The 21350-nt window shown below is 45.3% G+C and overlaps 1 protein-coding gene across 4 annotated transcripts in view; it reads right to left on the reverse strand.

The window, feature by feature from the left end:
• The window catches only part of TENM4 (teneurin transmembrane protein 4), a gene marked incomplete at both ends in the record, with an annotated part of 390357 nt that overhangs the window by 59658 nt on the left and 309349 nt on the right, over positions 1 to 21350 (reverse strand). For all 4 annotated transcript variants that reach the window (XM_084236342.1, XM_084236341.1, XM_084236340.1 and 1 more), the window contains 3 exons: positions 263 to 530; positions 2964 to 3225; positions 8988 to 9107. In XM_084236342.1, the coding sequence (XP_084092468.1) occupies positions 263 to 530; positions 2964 to 3225; positions 8988 to 9107 (650 nt within the window). The remainder of the gene's footprint in view (positions 1 to 262; positions 531 to 2963; positions 3226 to 8987; positions 9108 to 21350) is intronic.

Raw genomic sequence — 21350 nt, forward strand, 5'->3', positions numbered from 1 at the left:
CCCATTACAGCCACCGTGATGTTTTTCAAGGGTTTTGGTTTTGTAACCCTGTTTTAAATGGTCAAGTTTTCTACATTCAGGTCTTTGAGTACATTCTTCTAGACCACAGGTGGTCACTAAACACTAAAAGCTCTTGAAAGCAAACTAAGGCTTAGATATTTCTGGGGCAAGGACTTAAGAAGAAATGAGGGAGGAAAAGAGCCCTGTTCCCCCAGATGCAATTGTCTGAGGATGATTTGAGTCCTGTGGCTGGGGGCCTTACCAAAAGCTTCTGAGAGCCCAAACACCTTCTGGTTGTAGACGTCTGTCTTGTCCCAGATGAAATAATAGGACAGGTCTGGGGCTGCCGCAAACCACTTCCTGAAGAGCCGGCCCTCGACCGCCACCATGAGGTGGACCTTCATGAGGTTGAAGGGGATGGTGGGGTGGGTGAGGCTGATTCTCAGGACAGACTTGTAGCCGGGGGTACGACTGCTCAGGTAGCTCAGCCTCATCTTGCAGCCAGAGATGGTGATTTCCTCCTGCAAAGCCTGGAGAGACAGATCACAGCAAGAGGTGATCATGGAGTGACAGGTGGAGGGAACGGAGCCACAGATCCCTGGACTCTGGGTATTTAAGAGGCAGAGGAGAAAATGGGAGTGGGGGTGAGGGAAGGAGAACAGGAACTAGAAGAGAAAGAAAAAAAGGAGGGGGGGCAGAGTGTAAAGAGGAGCAGGAAGAGGAAAAAAGGAAGAGAAGGAAGGACAGGCTGTAGGGAGGAGAAAAACAAGAGGCAGGAGAGGAGGCACACGCCACCTGCCCCGCACACGCTACCACACTGCACAGGCCCCAGGTCCTCCTCATCCCAGCACATGCATGGGAGGACCCCAGAGATCATGTGGGGAAATACTCAGCATGATGCTGCCTCTCAACCCCTCGACGTGCCATCCTAGAACACTCATGGCACCCCTGAATCTCCGTTTCCTCACCGAGGATTGAGTAGGTCACATATGAAGTACCTGGCACACAGCACCACAAGGAGGACTGTTTCTCAGAACTTTCCTAAAGGAAGAACTGTTTCACATGATTTTCCTCTCCAGGAAAGTAAACAGAGACTATGAGGTGTTGACCCAACACTGATGCAGAGTTGAGGGCACCGCCTGCCAAGGACCTGAGGCTGACCCCCACCTCCTCCATGAGAAGAGGCAGAATGGACCCAATGGAGTCTTGGGCTACAGCGGGTCCCCAGTGTCAGATGAAGAGGGTGGTGGGGGAAGGCAGCACCTTATCTGTTCAGTTCCAAGATGGGATGTTTAAATTAACACCAGGACACTCAGGCACATGGCAGCAGCAGAGAACGTTTATCAGTCTGATGCTCTGGGCTCTGTTTCAAGAAGGGGACGTGACGTCAATCAAGGTTAGCATATTCATTAAAGGACAATAGTTATTTTAACTCTGTGTTCACAGAGGAGCTTGGGCCTTCACATAGAAAGTCTTTTGCATTCTGTCCTTTTGACAGAAGGGTGTGAACTCTGACCCCTAGCCCATTTTCCTGAACCAACAGGAGATATTAGGGTCTGTGTCTGAGCCAAAGCAATCTTCCTAAATTAGAGCTGATAGGTTCCCGGCACAGCAGGCTCTACGCCATGGGCTGAAGGGCCCCCCAGATGCTCTCATAAATATTTCCTTTCCTTAACATTCCCAGTATTTGCAAAGGCTAGCCAAAGATTGGACTGGGAAAACCCAAGATTGTTTTCATGTATTCCATGAATTGGATAATAAGCAAGGTTAGTGACCCAAGTGGGTCTGCAGACACCCAGTCCAAGGAGCACTGTAAAGAAGGTGGGACCTTTCACCTCATTTGTTCCGGAGTCCCTGTCCTGGGAGAGGATCTAGCTGGAGCTGAACCAGGGTTGAGTAACAAATTATTTCTCTCCAGCAAGCTCTTGTCTCCACTGACAGTCATTTTATGAGAAAGGTCAACCTGGTAGTTGAGACTGGAGACTAACGCCAAATCTCTGAAAAGGAGAGAGGTTTCAACCTGCGGGTGCAATGAGAATTCCAGAATGATTGTGCTTCCTCCCTATGGGCTGGCGTGTGACGCCACTCAGCAGGGCACACACGGGGAGATGTGTTTACTCAGTCAGGCATGAAATACACGCACATAGAGACACTCCCCGCTCTTCAGTGTAGGCAAGTCATTAACATGCACATGGCTGGAGTGCTCATTAGCCAGGCAGACAACTGGGGCCTCTCCCTGCTCTGGCACTGCCAGAGCTCTACCTCCCCCCACCTTCCTTTGAGCCTTTAGAAATCTGGCTGGGATCGTGAAGGAACTCAACACTGCACAGCTGTGTTAGGCACAGAATCTATCAGACTAAAATGCATCTTTCCAAATTACCCCCTTTTGATGGCAATTAAGTAAAGAAAGCACTTGGACCCATAGATTCGAGCCAGAGCAATCCTTAATGGGAACAAAGGTGGAGCACGTAAAAAATCATCAGCATAATAAATTAATTATTCATCTTAAAAATAATGGTTAAAATTTATTGAGCACTTACTAGGTGCCATTGTGCTAAACACCTCATATATATTTTCTCGTTGAGTTTTTATTCTAAGGCTAATTGTTGGGGATCCTGTGTCTTACTCCTGGTAGAACCTCTCATTATAAACATTTTGAATAGAAATAATGAGAAGGGGGTTTTGGGGGGTTGGGGAAAAGGAAAGTGGAAGTGAACCGGATGGCACAGTGGGAAGAGGGGAGTGTGTTAAATGGTGGAGTGCGTCAGGCAGTGTTCAGTGCTCATGTATTTTAAGTGTGTAAAAGGTGTGGCCCCATGTTCTGACACCACCGCCACTGGGGGGTGTGGCGCTGGTTCTGTGTGATGGGCGGCTGGGGTACCTCTTTCCCCTTTATCTGAGAATCTCCTCCACCCCCCAAAACGAGATGGAAGCCCAGAGAAATGAATTGGACAAAATGGTACCTGAATTTCTGGAACGATGGGTCCTTTCTCTGCACAGGAGCTGGCGAAGGCCGTCAGTGGGGATGGAGACACGACTGGGTTGGGCCGCGCGAAGTTGCTCAGGTCACAGCTGGGGATCTCATTCTCCTCATGTCGCATGACGATGGTTTCCATGACGAAGAAGCGATCCCAGGGCAGCCAGAGGGTGTGCTCCTGCGTGAGGAAAGGCGCCCGCTCGAACCGCAGGGTGACAGAGACTCCGCCGTTGGTGACCAAGTCAAAGCTGTTTGTTTGGGAGAAGAAGGTGAGGAGCAGAGGAGGGGCAGCAGCAAAAGCAGAGGCCAGGAGGTGAGGAAGAGGAGGAGCAGGAGGAAGAAAGGACAAAAAAGAGAAAAAAAATTACACAAAGGGTCTGAACATTTGTTGAGGGAGACTCTAAAACCTCAAAGACTTTTTTTTCAATGTACTTTAGAATTTATTAAATAAGCTGTTGACTTGAAGAGGAGGGAAAAAGGAAATTTATTAAAAACAACAACAAAAAAAACGATGTCTGCAGGAAAACAGCCCAAAGGCACACAGTGGGTGTGATGCTTTCCTGCTGGGGAAAATGGTGCAGAAAAGCCCCTGGGAGAGCTCAGGCTAACCCAGCGGCTGTGCGCAGACCTGCAGCTCCTGAACTTCATTGTACATGATTCCCTTTGTAGCACGCAGCAAAGCACTAAAAGCACTTTTTCAAGCCTGAAGACCCATAAAGAGGGATGTTCACATGGCCTCACACCACAGGTCCCCCTGGGGGACTCCTGCAGGGGGCATGTGGGGCACCCATGTGCAGGCCCCCAACCACAGGAGTCACCTCCTGTGAAGGACGCAGGGGTGGGCTTTGAGCCAGAGGGGGCAAGGGTACACGTCCCCACCCAAGGCCAGCGTTTCAATGGAAGCTCTGTGTTTTTCTCTAATTACCAAAACCAGGAAGACCAGCTGAACTTAGCTTTTGATTAATGTTCTGAAATGACAATGGAAAACACTTATTAGAGAACTGCTATTTTCATTTAATTTTTAAAAATGAGTGGCTTTTGTAAAAATGTCTCCTGATAGATTACTGGAGTCTATAAAAGAGCGGGGAGATCACAAAGAAGGGTCAGGTAAAAACCGCATGTCTTTCCCCTGCGGGAGCTGCTCCTCACTGTGGTGAACAGCACTGTGCTAGGTCATGAAGTTAGTATCTCATGATCCATACTTTTACTCTGGGCGAAGACTGCACATTTAAAGACACAATGACATTTTAAAATCCAAGCAAGTAGTGATTCCAGGATGTAAACAGAGCTTCGAGCTGGAAACATTTCAAGGTTTACTCATTCTCATCTTTAATTTTAGGAATTGTGTCTTTAGAGTTAAGGATTTCAGTGACAGAATCCAAACTTTCAGCTCCAGAAACCAGCTGCTTGATTGAGGAGCATTTAAAACCTAAATGACTTGATTGCAGCCACAGAGGGAGAAACTGCAGAAAGTATTTTCTACTTGGGGGGCGGGGGATTAATCACTATGAGAATTTTCCCAAATTAAAGTAATAACCACTTTCATGGGGAGCCATTTGCCAGGACACAGGACAGCTGATGGCTCCTGCCATGGTGTTCTAGAGCCTCCTAGAACTGAAGTGAAAACCCAGCAGGATAAGCCTTGCTGCCATCTTAGGAAGACTAAGCCTAGTCCTGGTTCTGCTGCAAACCACTGTGTGATCTTGGGGAAGGCACTTAGCCTCTCTGATCCTTAATTTTCTCATCTGTAAGAACATAAAAGTTCATCTTTTTGATTGCTGAGTAATATTCCATTGTGTATATATGTACCACATCTTCTTGATCCAGTCATCAAAAAAGATAAACTCATGCAGTTTGCAGCAACATGGATGGAGCTGGAAGGGATCATGCTCAGTGAAATAAGCCAGAAAGAAAAAGAAAAATACAGGATGGTCTCACTCACAATAGGAATCTAGAAAATCTAAATAAGGGACCAGGAAAAAGACTAATTATGATAAAGTAGAAATCAAAATCAACAAGCAACTATAAACAAGAGACACACTAGAGGGGAGGGGAGGAGGGAGTAGGATCAAAACAAGGGGGGGGTGCAATTGTATGGGGACTAAAACCAAGATGAAAGTGCATACATTGTGCAAAAATGAAAAATGATGTAAAAAATGTATAAAATAAAAAAAAATAAAAGTTCAGATGGTTATTCTGAAATTGGGAAGGTTCTATGACTACAGCAATTTTAATTCTAATTATGATAGGTTACACCATATTTGAAATTTCAAAATAGCTAAGCAGAAAGAGACTGGCACCATTTGAATCACAGTGTCTTAGAAGCGAAAGGGGAACCAGAAGACTGAATCCCCACCCCCCAGCTAGAGGAGAGCTCTGTGGCAGCATCCCTGGGGGTTGGTCACCCAGGCTTTGTTCATCGCCCTCCCCAATCTGATCTTTAGTCCCCTCTACAGAGCCACCATCAAAGGCCACTGGGCTCTACACACTTGCAATAGCCACAGGGGGACTGTCCCAGGTCCCAAATCTGGTTAGTTCTGTTTGGCTTAAAAAAAAAAAAATTAAACCTGGTTCACTCTCCTTATAGCTCTTTATCCATTTGGTCTTGTTCCTCCTGCTAGGGAAATCCAAACTAGTCTGTTCCTCCTGCCATTCTGTTCCTGGCCTTCAGGACTTCAAGACAATGATCCCGTGCACCTGTACCTCCTGCCCGTGATATCTCTTTGGACGAAATTCTTTTAGCTATTACTTTGGGGATGCAGTTTTCAAAGCTGGTCGTCATCTTGCTTGTTTTAGAAGAAGAGTGAACTCCTTTTCCAGTCAGGGCTCTGGGGTCCCATCACTCCACACGTGGCCCTCCCCATAGCACACATGGCTCCACGCATCACCGCAGCTTGCTGGCCCAGGGACATTGATTCCACTCAGTCTTTCTAGAACCTAACCCAGTGCTTGAGCGCTAAAGTTTTATAAGATGAATGCATGAATGACACTGTCAATTTCTCCTGAACCCACTACCCACTAAACACCCTAAGTCCCTTCTTAGGCAGTTACCATAAATCAACCCAACATTCATCTGTGCAGTTGATTTTAGAGACTAAAATGCAAGACCTTTATTCCTGATAAATGCATCCTGTGTGACTGGGCCCACTGCTCTTCTCTCCTCTGAAACCTGCAAGCATTTTTGCACTGATCTGTCCTAGTGCCTTGCTCTGGGGTAGGCAGGGCCCCCAGATTTGGGTCCCCAAGCTTCAGTTCTGGACCCTTCTGTCCTTGGCAGAAGATTTCCATCCACTTTGCCTGCTTCTCACTCAGCCCTTTCTGGACCCACACTTGGGTAGAAGAAGGTGGGCATCACCGTTCTTTGATAAGTAATTCAAGAAGGTGATTATTCTGAACTAAGAGTTCAGGTGTTGGTTCTCCAGAATATCCACAGTTTGAGGGATATTACCCCTCCCCCATGAAATACTTTCCTATCATAGAACTGAACAGCATCTGTACTTTGACAGAACATTTGGAATCGTCAAGTAGAATTTTGGCCCAAACTATAAGCTCTTTTTGTGAAAGGCTGAGTGTGTGGTGGTGGAAAAGACAAACACTCTCTCTGTGAGCAAGCTGGGTGCCAGTCATGTGGCCGAGGGCTGGGGCCAGGCCCGCTCATTTGCAGGGAAACCCTGATGTGGACACGGGTGTGAATCTGACCCCAAGGAAAGGCCTGGTTCTCAGATGGAGCCCAGATAGCTCAGGGCCAGTCCAAGCAGTGCTGTTTACTGCATGGGTGAGTTACGTCACTTTGAGCCTCAACCTCCCTCTGTAAAATGAAGTTCATAAGCAAAATCATCCTCATCAGATAAATGAGACAAGGGATGGGAAAAGCAAAGTACTTTTATTCCGGGGCAGCATACTCTGTATAATCCCGATTTTCAATTCAATGAGACTGAACTGCTTCTCTTGTCCGCTATTCTTCACATTTTAACCCTGATTTCTATTTTCTAACTCTTTAATGACAGTTTTGGCTAACCTCCCTGCTACTGTTTTCTGTTTATGAGCTCCTCTTAGGCCTTGAGGTCTGGTATTTCAGTGTGTGTGTGGGGGTGTGAGTGGGTTGTGGGAGCTGGACAAAGGCAAGTCTCAGGGGGGCTGGAGAGTGGACATTACAAAGAATGAGTTAGGCCTGGTTCCTGGACTTCCAGTCCACCTGCACGTACTGTCACCTTCAGTTTAGACCTCTAGGCTTTGATGTTCTCCTGGGGTATGAGAAGAAAGGCCTGTCAGGGAAGAGGGAAGGGCAAGATGCTCCCCACCACATATACAATGACTTTCCATTACTTTGTGCTGCAATGAAGCTGGGGAAAAAAATCTAAACCCCTAAATGCATTGGGAAAATTTGTTCTGAAACTTGAGTGATAAGTTGCAGTGACTCTGACTGCTATGAGGTAATTCAGTAGGTGGAGGCAGGAAATGGGGCTCATACATCCCTCCTGGGACCCGCAGGCTCTCAAGGGGTAAGAGATCATCAGGGCAGCAGGAACGGGATGGATCAAGCCTGGGGGAGGTAGTGGGCATTTCCCAAGGGTCACCAAACTAAGTAAAGCGCGTGTGTTTTATGGACCTCACCAAGGACAGCAAGGCCAGAGACTGGCGATATGCCATTTCACTTAAGTGACTGACTGGCAAGTTTCACGGCAAAAATGAGCAGTCCTAAGTCTCCTTTTTGATAACTGTTTCACAACTGGTAATAATGTAGTCGGAATACTCGTTGCCTATAATGCTCACATCTGCCATTGCTATAAGGCTGGCAGCCCTGGGGCGGGACGGCAGTAAGGACAGAGCAGGAGGAAGGACACGACCTCACCTTGCACTGGAAGTCTGCACTGGGGTGCTCCTGAGGTGGAATGTGTGGGGCAGAGGGCGGCTGCCTGGCCTGGTTAGAGTATTCCTATAGGGACTGGCAGACAACCTCTCCCAGCTAGGCCCCTTCCCATTCATAGGGGGTGCAGGAGAGGGTGCCCCACACCAAGCTTGCCAACCCTGTCTCAGAAACACACATGTCTACAAACAGATGAGCCTCTACTTCATTATCACCTCGGCCGGGACATGTTCACATCTGATATTGGATTAAAGAGGTGCTAAAAATCAATCAGCCTGGAGCATAATTTCCAACACAGAGTGAAAATCAACCTTATGGGCCTACACTTAGCCAGATGGACTGCCACCACCTGATTTTATTAAAAATAGAGGACTTGTCACCACTGACAGTCTAAATATCCTCCTTTCCTCCTTTCCCTCCCCTATTCTTCAAAATATTCTCATTGCTTACCCTGTAACCATCACTTTCTCATCACTCAATATTTTAGTAATTTTAATAGTTAATAGTGTACTTACCATGTGCAAGACATTGGAAATACAGTAATGAACCAGAGCAGGACAGAGAACTAAGATTTATTAAACACCTACTATGTGCAAGGTGCTTCCCCATCCATCAACCAATTTGTGAGCTAGGCCCGGCCAGGTGAGGAGATCTGTCTAAGAACATAGGGCTAGCAAATGGAAGAGCCAGGATGACTGAGGAAATTTTACTTTATTCCACTGAGGATTTTCCTAAGAACCCAAAGGTTCTTATGATCTCTAATCACCCAGTGGCTTCCACCACCTAAGTGACTGCAGATAGTAACCACACACATTGGAATGCTAAGATTTCTGGAGCTGGCTGATCTGTAGAAAGTGGTCTGGTATTTTATGTCATAAGCCATGGGGAAGGATAATATGTATAAGGTATCTTGTACTCTGAAAGCCAAATGAGGAGACACTGATTAATTGATAGGCAAAGGGATGCCCGCCAGAGTCAGATCCAAGGTCACATAACTAGTGAGCTGCAGAGCTGGACATACGAATCTGGGTCTTCTGAGTTCAAGTCTGGTCCTCTTTCTGCATTATCATCCCACCAGTGGCTACGTGGCAAGCCCTTAAGAGCAGGGTCTGCATTAATTCTGGTCCAAAAAAGGTCTCCTACCTGCCATCTTGCCTGCTGATGGTGTATCCAAAGAGAGGGTTATTGACGAAACTAATGTTCACACCAACCAGTGGGGTCCCATCTGATGTCATCACTTGGCCACGGATAACGCATGCATGCCTGTGGGTAGAGAAGAGAGAAAAATATGACCTACTTGTCATGCTCGGTACCGGGGCTGGTGGGGAACCCCCAGAGACCAGAAGATAGAAGCAAGTCACTCAGATATATCTTGGAATTCAGGGCACGAGGTATTCTCTCAAGATGACAATAACCTTTCATATTGCCTCTAAGGTGTCAAATGTCCTCCAGAGTTATTATTGGGATATGTCTTCTGATATCTCACTCAGAGGTTATTTTCTAGGGATCCTATGTTATGCTGTAAGGAGATAAAGTTGATTCAAGAGGACTGTACAGTGGAATTATGTGTGTGGATCTGGAGTCACGTGACTTGGGTTCAAATCCCAGCTCTACTACCTTCAAGCTTTCTAAACTTACACAAGTATATGACAGCTTTTTGGGTCTCTGTGTTTCACCCTGATACAGAGGAATGGTTATTATTGTCATTAATAGTTTCATTGCAAGTAGACATATACAGGACAGAGGGCACTTCTTCTCATGTGGCACTGGAGATGGGACAAAGGCAGATGCTAGTGTCCCCTTGGAGTGAATTCTGGAACCCATCACCTCTCCCAATACCCCCTCTTTACTCCCCCTCTATATTCCAGACAACAAACCATCTGCTTTCCCCAAACTTGCCAGGCAAATGTTGTTTAAAGCTTCTGTGTCTGTGTAATGTGCTTCCATCTGCCTCAAATGTCATTCCTGCACCTCTCTCCCAATATTCTCCTCCTTTGAGACCCAGTTTCAGACGATGCCTCTTCCCGGAAGCCATTCTTGATGCACCTAATTAGAACAAGTCACTCTATTCCCAGATCTGTCAGAAACACCTTGATATCCTACCACACATGGCAAGAGTCTTCTCTCTATTAGATCATGAGCTCTTTGAGGGCAAAGTCAAAGTCTGTTTCTTCCTTCTTCCCTCCCTCTCACCCTTCCTCTCTGCAGTGACTGCAAATGCCTAACAAGTACTATGTCATTGTTTTTTTAAAAATAGGGTGGCTTGAACAAGTAAGTGAGACAATTAGAAATCATCAAGAAAGATGGTTTTTGAATATTTTAGAAATAGAATCTTTTTAGCAGATGACTTTTTAAAAAAGATTTATTTTATGCATACAAGAACTGGGGTACAGGCTAGAGGTGTGGGGGGTGAGAGGATTCATCAGAGACAGAGTGGGGAGCAGAACAGGCAGATCTACCGAAATACACTGCTGAGGGGAGCAGCGGGCGAGTCAGGAGAGGTCTGCTGTGCCATGTGGGTAGAGCCCTGGCTGGGGATTGAACTTGTGCTGCAGTGGCTGCTGATAGCTTCATAGCTGAGACTTAACCCCTTGCACCACCAAGGAGGCCCAGAAGATGCCATTTTTAAGGACCCATAATTGTGGGGGAAAACCCCCACAAGATCTGTTCTAGATGAAATATAGGTGGGTATCCAGTCTTCTCTTGGGGTGGTTCCGAAGGCAACTCTGGAATCTAAGTCTCTGGAGAAATCAGAGAAAAGCCAGCTGAAGAATCTGGGGTCCTCACAGGGAGGTGGTGGCAGAGCCAGGTCCCAAATCCAGGTCACACAGCCTGCTTGACAAGACAAATCTGAGAAAAGATATAGGCACTGTCTCCAGACAATGTTCTCCACTCACCTTGGTTTAGAAGCCTTTTTTTTCTTTTCCGGCCTAGGGAGTAACTACTAATGAGGCCTGTGGGCCTTCATAAAAAAAAGGTCTCAGATGAGTCTTTGCTTTATTAGGTGCCTACATCTCTACCTTCCTAGAAGTGATAAACTTTTCTCTGTTTGATGAGAAAAGCAATTAACACCAAGCTTATAAGCAGCTGGTCTTGCTAGTGTCAGCTTGTCCTTTCTGAAGGCACGAACAGCTACCCACAATGCACTGAGCTGCCCGCCCACCCCACCTTGCTACACACAATCTGGTTAATGCTAATTCAGTCAGTGGTTTCCTTCCGAGGCCCTTGGTCTAAATGCAATTACATGGCAAACAAGTTAAGCGGGTGAAGCTCAGCAAAGACTCAGTCCTGCTTTGAAGGTCTCCTGATACATTTACGTGAAATTATCTCTCCACTAATGGGAAAGATTTATTCCATCAATTGTATTCAACCAGTACTGAGAGATGCTTTCTTTAATGGAGGAAAATTGAATTTCTTATTGCTAGAACTTTGTCCTTCCAGAGAATTACTAACAGATCTCATCTCCTGGTGTTGGCTACTGTCCAGCCCTCTCCTGACATATGTGCCTTCAGATTCGGCCTGGATAGTAACCAGTTCTCTGGGGATGGCTTCCTTTTCATAGCTGCCCTGGCTGCTGCCCCTCACACACATGTGGGCCAGCCTCCTCTGATTTATCTCTCTTTGGGGATTTCCTGATAATTGGGAAACATTAAATCAGCACCGTTTGGCTATCATGCACCTTGCACTTTAGCAAGCCAGAGCAGATGGAATTTTAGCCCAGGCTTCTGTGTACTACTTTGGATTCTGGTGAAGATTAAGTTGACTCCATGTACCCCTGCAGGCTGCAGAGGCCTCTTGAGAAACAGGCATTTGGCTTGGGAATTAAGGCTTGGAGAAAAGTACTCTCATCCTTCAACTGTTTGGCCATGATTTTCAGTTGTCAAGAAGGCCCTGTTGAACAGAAAGGTTTCCCTTAAACAGAGGAGATGGGGCATCTGCTCGGTGGAGGCTTCTGAAATGTATTTTCTGCCCTGGGCTTCTGCACATTAAAGTTTGAAAAGGTGTACGTGCTGTGCTCTCCAGTGCTTTCTTCCTTCTTCCATTTATTTAATGCCATTTACTGGCAGATATTTAACAATTGGCTTTCAAATTAAAAAAGAAAGAAAAATAGCTTTATAATTTGTAGTGTTTGCCTAGTTCTGTAGTGTAAATACCTCCACCATGGCTGATTTCACACTACCAACTGAAGATACCACTGAATGCAGATCTGGGAAGAGATGCACAGTGGACCACCGTTACATAGTGTGTCTACCAGAGATGCATTAGTCTCCTCAAAAATAATAAATTCAAGAGCAAAGATGATAGTAGAATATTGAAAACAATTAGCAAATGATGAGTTCTATTTATTACTTATGTTTCTAATATAATTTACTTAATTTTAATTTTATATAATTTAATTTTTAATAATAGCTGTAGAGAAAAATCATCTTGTAGAATTTCTGAACATTTCATCATCAGTTCTTACTCATTTATTGTTGGTGAGAATGTAATTTGGTGTAGTCTGTATGGAAAATAGCAGGGAAAGTCCTCAAAAAATTAAAAATGGAAACACCTTATGATCCAACAAGACCTATGGTAGGGATTTACCCAAAGAATATGAAAACACAAGTATGAAAAGATTTATGCATTCTTATGTTCATAGCATCATTACTTATAATAGCAAGACGCGGAACCATTGACAGACAACTGGAGAATAGACACTCAATGGAATACTACTCAGTTATTAAGGAAGATGAAATAGTGCCTTTGGGAACAAAATGGATGGATCTTCAGGTGATTATGCTACGTGAACTAAGCCAGAACTGAAAGACATTTACTGGAATATGAATAACCAAAGAGAACAAACTGGTAAAACAACAAGAATAATTCCTAGACCATGAATAACATACTGGTTCCAGAAGGAGCTGGTGGGGGAAGATCAGAGGGTAGGGGAGGGAAGGTGGTAACTCAATGAAACTTTAAAAAAGGAACTGCATTAGATAAATGGTATTATCAATAATGTCATTTAAATTGTTTCCATGATTTGTGGAAAACAAGAATAAAAATTGACCTTGGGGACTGTCAATAAAATTTTAAGATCGAAAAAACCAAATCCGTTCTTGTGAGCTGGTGCAAGTGATTTCTGTGCACCCCTGGAACACACACCCTCACTAAGGGTCAATGTGGGTCAAGTAGTTGCTGCCTGGGCTGAGAAATCCCATAATGGAAGAGCCTTGGTGAGAAATCGCCAACATGGGGAGCAAATCACGTCACCATCTCAGGTTTCCAGCTGGCTCCTATATTCTGCCAATCACAAGTGCTATATTTGACCTGTTTTCTCCTCCTTGGTCACTGTCTGACATAATGGAGTTTTGGGGTATTATTTTCTACTCCTCAGAGTCCCAGCTAATCTGTCATCACCTCAGGGAGGCTGTTACTGACCTTTTCTGGCACAATTAATCACCTCTCCTCTTGATTCTTCTAAGCCTTACAGGTAGGATTCTTTTGTTCACATTTACTTCGCTATCTGACACACTCCCAGAGATCCAGGAGGGCCGCAAATCTCCAGGACCTCATCAAAGCATGGGCTATCGCTCCCTGGTGTAAAATGATCAAGTAATTGAAACTCAGAAAAGACTTGCTCAAGGTCATTCAGCAAAAAACTTGATTGGCTGAGCTGTTACTCAAAACTAGGACTTTCTACTCTGAAGTCCTGATCTCACCACTTATCTTACCATTGTGTTATGTATCTGTAGTCACTAAAATTAAGTTCACTTTACAAAACTGGACACCTCCTATAAGCTAGGCACTGGGTGACTTTAGGTGCAGGAGCTATAGAAATACATGAATGACACGACAGTCTCCTGTTGCTGGGTGGTGCGTACCAAAGCCAATTTGAAATGCCCGACTGTAGTTTGTCTCTGACACCACTGAGTCAATACATGGGTCTGGCATATGTCAGGCAGCTGGGGTACAAAGCAAGCAATTAGGCTGTTTAAACTCTGCCAGAAAGGCGTAGAGCCAGGCCAAGGGGGCATCAAACATGCTGGTGTGAGTCCAACCGCACCCAGGGCCTGACTGAGGTGCCTGTGCACCTTGCCACAGGGGAAAGTTCTGCCTGACGGCTTCCTGAGAATGGTGGCCAGAGTTGGGACAAAGAGCGGAAACTGTTGGAGAGACCAAAACCCCACAGAACAGGGTCCAACAAAGAAGAAACTCTGGGGTCACTCAGGTTCAGAGGGGCAGAAAGCGTCCTGGGCAGGGACACAGTTCCTTGTCCTGACCCCGTTAATTGACAGTATGACCGTGGAGAATCTTCGATCACTCTAGACCTCTATTCTCTCCTCTGTCCATGCTGAACTTTTCTCCAACGCGATGTAAAGTGGAATCCAAAGTCGCTTAAGAATAGATGATGGTTCTTATCTGGTGCCACCCAATCTAGCTCATGTAGCTCTACTACATGTGGCTTCAGAATTTTAAAGGAGGTCACGCAATACTGATCCTTATCACCGAATTGTCCCCTCTATCTGGAAACTTGTACCTGACCTGTTTACTTAAAAATTACCTGTTCACCCTCAAGACCTATCTGGAAGTTAGTGATCCCCCCACACTTCTACCCCTCTGGGCTGCCTTTGCAAGATCCTGACTTATGTCACACATTGGAGCGGTCTTTTCCCCAGCAGTCAGGGAGCTGCTTTAGGGCAGGGGCCACATGTGTTCACTGCTGTATTCTTAGCATTCAGCAAGGTTGATGTTCATTTTTGAGTAAGCCAAAGAAAGCCTACTCCAAAACAGGTGTTTGCCCTGGAATTTGAATTCATGGCACAAAATATGCTTTTGAGGAGTACAGAACTGATGTGCTTCTGTAACTGGAAGCAGGGGTGATGACAGAGAACTTGGAGCTACTTGACCCTGACAAGGATGTGATTAGGGGACTGGGGACTGAAAGGGTCGGGTGTTCTATTGGCCAACTCATGCACCACACCAGGTTCGGTCCTTCCCTTGGGGTGGAAGCAGTCTCAGCTTGCAACCCTACTACTTTGATTTTCTAGCTTACTCATCTGTACCTCTTTTTTTTTTTTTAAACCTTCAAAAAGGAATGCCAGAAATTAAGTTAGATTTGTTGTTCAATGTATGTTATATGGACAGAGGAAGGTGAAAGGAGAAAGACTGCAGCTTTAACTTTTTATATTATTGAATGCAAACAGCTAATGCAGCTGGCATTCAGGAGACTGTAGTAACCATTTGGGCCTGCGGTGGCCAAAAGAAACTTTAGCCTTTCTCTGCTGTAAAGTATTTGCGCTCAACGCCACCAAGGGTTATGTAAATCACTCCTTTGCTTGACATATTTTAAAAAGTTTTCTTTGCCTCACTTGCACAAACCCTTAAAGAGTTCCCTGCTGACTCATGCAAGGGATGAGCCAGCAGATTGCCTGGGATCTTTCCAGCCTCTACTACACTTTATCCAACATCTTGAAAAAACCTTAAGATCAAATGAGAAGACCCACTTCACAGTCTGAAAAACTACCCATCAAGGGGTCCCCAATCAATGCCTGACTCTGCCCACTCTGCAGCCTCCGAGACAGTCTTTACAGCCTGGTCACGTGGCTGCTCTGCAGCTCTTTCTCCCTAGTTTTCCAACTCAGTGCTCTGCCTCATTTCCCCTAACCAGCTTTTTTAGCCTGATGTCTTCTACCTTGATACATATTCCCGAGAACCATTGGTGATGACATGCTGGAGAGACCTTCTTGATCATCTTTCAAATTTCTCATATGTATGCAAGAAAATAAAGTCTAACAGGGAATGAACTTCCCTGAAAGAGTTGAAATGGTCACTGAGGAGGGTGGGTCAGGGTTCCAATTCAGGACTCATCACTTATCCATGAGAACTTAGGAAAGTCACTTCACCTCTCAAGCCACTTACCGCCAGACACAGCTATGTACCTAACTGTAACTGAGAATCTCAATTTGTTTCAACTGTTTCAGAAAACAGCATGTCAGAGAACACCTCTTAAAACTCTTTTTGCTGCACACCCTTTCTTTAAACATTTTTGAATAGGCTCAAGAATATACTTTGTATTTATTAACACCACTCTATGTCTATTAATAAATTATACATGGTACTACCATCATTATCTACTCCTGAAATCTGGTTTCGACCAACCAAACTTTCACATAAAATGATCCAGTAATACAGAGAGATTCTTGCAAGATAATGTAACTACTGTTCACAGATGATTCACTGCAAGTACAGCAATCAAGAAGATAGCTGAGCAGTCCTACTCCCAGTATAGTCTCCTCAAATCTGCTGTGCAGTTAAATACAACAGTGTTTTTTCTCATCAGAGCTAACCCAAAGGTAACCCAGGAGATTAAAAATTTTCAAGGATCTAGCAAAAAATTAAAGAATTTTTATCTAGCAGACCTTGTACTATGTCTTTCAATGACATTAGGCCAAAACCAACAAAACTTGTTCTGAATCACTTAACTTCTAGTGTTCTTGACTTCTTGGAGGGGAGGGACTTGGACCAGATCTTCTTTTGAGGGGCCTTGCAAACTTAAGAGCTCCAATTCTCTAAACTTTATCTGCTACCACATCATCAGCACCTCTGTGTCCTACTGGTCATTTTCTGCAGTATCCCATTTTCTTTGGATAAAGCCCAAACTCTTTAGCTTGGCACAGAGTCCTTTTAGGTTCTGGCCACTGCCTATGTCTTCAGGATCAAATCCTGGTTTCAATCTCACATCCTGTGCTACAGACATGTTAAATTACTTCTAGTGTCCTAGCCTTGGCATCATTCCCATGCTTCCATGCCTATGCCCACACTGGTTCATTTGCCTAGAATTTCTTTCCTTTCTATTCCAACTAATCTTGCCATAAGTCTGCCTCCGCAGTGAAGCTCTTCCTGATTTCCCAGGTACAAAGAAGTGACTCCCTCATTTCACTAACAGAGCGCAATGTACTTATCCCACGACAGTGTATTTGTGAGCTCACACACCTTATCTTTTTTTCTAGATTGCTAGTTCTTTGAGGGTCTCAATCATGTCCTTTTCATCACTGTAACTCCAGTGCTTAGCATGGAAGTAGGTCCATGGTTGCACTCAATAAATGTTGACAAATATGACATAAAAGAATGAAGATAATGGGAAAAAATAAAAATGTAGTTATTTTATGCAACCTAAAGTATAAAAATATGTATGTGCATATTTATATACACATATATGTGCATGTTTAAGTGTATATGTATATGTATTTTGAGGGGAGAAAAAAAATGTGATCACAGGCCTGGTAAATGAGAATAAAATTCAGTTACCTAAATTAAAAAATATTATTTTTGTAGAAGAACTGGGGTACAGGCCAGAGGTGCAGAGGGGTGAGAGGGTTCACCAGAGATAGAGTGGGGAACCAGAACAGGCAGATTGACTGAAATACACTGCTAAGGGGAGCAGCAGGCAAGTCAGGAGAGGTCTGTTGTGCCATGTGGGTTGGCTCCCTGGCTGGGGATCAAACTCAGGCCATGGCAGTGATAGTGCTAAGACTTAATTCCTAGGCCATCAGGGAGGCCCCAGTTACTTGAACTGAGCATCTAGCACAGTGCTGGGTGGTAGAGAAGATTTTCACTCAGTCATTTTTTTTTAAGATTTATTTATTCATGTATACAAGAACTGGGGTACAGGCCAGATGTGCGGGAGGGTGATAGGATTCACCAGAGACAGAGTGGGGAGCAGAACAGGCAGACTGACTGAAATACACTGCTGAGGAGAGCAGCGGGCAAAGCAGGAGAGGTCTGCTGCGCCATGTGGGTACCTCCCCAGCTGGCTGGGATCGAACCCATGCTGCAGAGGCTGCAGACAGCTTCACAGAGATGTGTTCAATCACCAGGGAGGCCCTCATTCATTTTTTTATGTGCCAGTTCAAATTATAGGCAGGCAGTGCCCATAACTGCTTTATCTTCCAACTCTACCCCCTCCCCAATAGTTACATAGTTAACAATAAACTAGATACAATCTAGCAACCTCCTCAGTCAATCCAGCATGGCATGCAAACATTCCTGCAGCACCAGACCCTTTCCAGATGCTGGGACACTAGTTCCTCTATTTGGAACTGGGTTCATTTTAGAACCCTCAGAGGCTTCCGGATCACTTGCTGGGTATGTGGAATAAACATCACAGGGAAGTGCTCCAGTTCATTACAGAAAAGCTTTTCCTCTCGGACCATTTTGTGTTTGGGGAGAAGGAAAAAGAAATTCAGTCTCCTTCCAATTAGCAGGAGAAGGCTAATGTTAAGCCACAAGGGTTTGAGGGTGACTGAGTTGAAGCCCCTTGTTTACAGTGAGGATGTGACTGTCGAGTTTGGTGGAGCTGCTCCTCACCTCCTCTCAAGGCTGGGGCGCCCGCAGGTCAGATAAGGCTGCTGATACCACCTGGGGCGGTCCAAGGGCAAGAAGGGCCAGCAACAAGTACTGTCTTCAGTCCCAGGCTGCTCATATCAGAAACTCAGACACTGAAAGGGAGGCTGGGATCCTAGGACAAGACAGAAACCCCTTTGGCAGAGCTAACAAGTAAAGAGTCAGACAATGAGTAGGAAGACTTGCGGCTGAGCAGCTGGGTTTGATCTAAGTCCTCCTTACATGTAGGTTCATCTTAGAGGCCTGGAGGGTTGGGCCTAGAGGCCTCCACTGGTGGGAGTCACATGGCCTGACAGTGGTGGGAAGAGGAGGCAGAGGCAGGGGAGGGAGGCAGGCAGATCTCGAGTCTGTCCAGAGGCGACAGCTCTCCCCACCACAGCCCCTGCCCATGGAGTTCACTTAGAGCCAACTTTTGATGCTGCCAGGATTGGACTGGAAGGTTGGCCTGGTAGACTTACTACAGAGGCCTCTGGTAAATCCTGACCCTTTATTATCCATTGAGGATGATACTAGTAACGTGAAGCATGGGTCTCCAAATATTTCAACTTAGTGTTGGATGGAAAGAAGAAAGTCCCTGACTTACAATCACTGGAATCACTGCTTGAGAGATCTCTCACTTAGGATTCCAGGTCCTTCAGGCTCAGGCTTTGCTACTACCATGCTGAGACAAGGGCTCCCCCTGGATCCAGGTTTCCTCCTCTAAGGCAAAGGGCTGGCAGCCTCAGGTCCACTCATCTCTGCCTGTCATGGTTCTTGGATATTAGCATCAATTATATAACCTCACTGATGCTTCAGGCTAAGATTCTTATTTTCCTCTCACTTCTCATGGTGACACTAAAATCTATATGAATACAGGCCTGCCTGGTGGCGCAAGGGGTTAAGCACAGCACTATGAAGCTATCGGCAGCCACTGCAGCTTAAGTTCGATCCCAGCCAGGGAGCTGACCCACATGGCGTAGCAGACCTCTCCTGTCTCGCCCGCTGCTCCCCTCAGCAGTGTATTTCGTCAGTCTGTCTGTTCTGTTCCCCACTCTGTCTCTGGTGAATCCTCTCACTGCACTTCTGGCCTACACCCCAGCTCTTGTATGCATAAATAAATAAAAATAAATCTTTAAAAATAAATAAATAAAATCTGTACAAATACTAATGCTGATGCTGACATGAATAAACATTAACTCTAATTCTAGTACTATCAGCAATAACATCCATTAACACCACTGAATGCTGACTTCCCTGACACCTCATGCAAGCCTCAGACATCCCTACGAGGTATAGGTTAGCATCATATGGCAGATGAGGCAGAGAGAGTGAGTGACCTGTCCCAGGTTACACAGCTTACAAAGGGTGGGGGTGCCTTCGAGCCTGTCTCTGAGGTCAAGTTGGCTCTGGAGCTCTCAGACCTACTGCACGTTAGTTTTTTATCACACTGTACAGTAGTGGGGGGAAAGCCAGGGCAGCTGGGGTTGTAGAGTCGGAGCAGCAGCATTGTGGAGAGATTTCTGAATAGAAGATGCTGAGGTGAGAATATAAAGGAACAAGCAGAGGACATCAGAGGCTTGGCCCATGGGCTCTGGGGCCAACCTGCTTATCTGTGAATGCTGGCTCCGTCACTTACAATCCCAGGTCACTTCTCTGTGCTTCAGTCTCTTTAAAGGAAGGGTGAAAAAATCCCCATGTTGTTTGATTTGGGGGGGAATTTAAAGCTGTTACTATTTATGAAGGGTATAAGGCATTTTAAAAAATGCCCGACACACAGATGACCCTCAGTAGCACTAGGCGTTCGCACCGAATGAACACTGTGTCCCAGCCATTGTACTTCTGGGTATGCTCACTCTAATCTTCCAAACGATCTGCAGGGTGGAATTAGTCCACGCTACAGATGGGGAAGGCATGTCACTTGCCAGAGGTTACGTGCTCTCATTTGCCCGAGGACTTGAATGCAGGCCGTCTCCTTCTAAGCCCCCAGTGGTTCCCCTGCAGCCCAGCATCCTCTGTTAATGCTTCCTGTGATGGACAAGCTCAAGCTACAAAGCAAACAGAGATTGTAATTCGGTTTTGAAATCAATAAAGGGATGATCAACTGGCAGAGCCGGAGTTGTTAGCTGCTCATCAGAATGATGTGAGAAGTTGCTGCCTGCATCCTGAATTAAATTCACCTCATTGCTTTATCATCATAAACATTCATTTCAATGTGGGGAGGGATTTTTTAGAAACCAACATGAATAATATATAATGGTTGACATTTTGGAGGAAGCAGGATCTTTACCTTCTTCCATCTTCCATCAGGGTAATTTATCATTGTCTCCCCCTCCCCTCTTTTTTTCAAGCTGATGGGGTAGCCTGTCAGCTCAGCTTGCTCAGAAAACGCAGGAGTATAATTCAATAATAAATTTGCTTAGAAGCCAGCTGTCAGGAAGCTGGTGTTTATTTGCTCCATGAGGTGATCTCTCCTGCTTGGCCTGTCGAAGCCTGGGGCTGGGTGAGGAGTGGACACATGGAAAACTCTTCTGACACTTGCCTGTGACTTTAGAACTGCAGGGACCGAGAAGAGTATATTCATACATAATCCTTTCCCCCTCCTTTCCATGGTTTTGTTCCTCATGTCAACTCCTATTTCCAAAATTCCTGGAAACTTAGTGCCTTTATAAAGGATCTGAGAGAATTTCTGAAGACTTATGTTGCGCCAATGTTAATTCAGTTCTGTCTATAGTAGGTTTTAAGTCCTGAGATGAAAGGCTTTTTCCTGGGTAGGGAACCGGCAAGGGTCAGGGTCAGAACATTTTTCAGTTCCTAGCCCAGGCTGCCTTTCCGGCTTCATCATTCTCTGGGTTTTTCCTTCACCCGCCTGCTCCCTCTGAGAACTAGCGTCATATACCCCAGATTTTCTAGGACCCTCTTAATGCCAAACCTTAGAGCTTGTTTCTTGACTTTTGATTTGGAAAATAATGTCACCATAATTACGATACAGCCACATTAAAACTTTCTCCATTCTCTGATTATCCTGGAGTCATGTCCTTAGTCGAGAATGCATTTTTAAATCCTGTTCCACTGAAACCCATAGTAAGCAATACATTTTACTCAGTCACACATACACACATACACACAAAACAAGTTTTATGA

The sequence above is a fragment of the Talpa europaea genome, assembly GCF_964194135.1.
Source record: "Talpa europaea genome assembly, chromosome: 1".
NCBI lineage: Eukaryota > Metazoa > Chordata > Mammalia > Eulipotyphla > Talpidae > Talpa > Talpa europaea.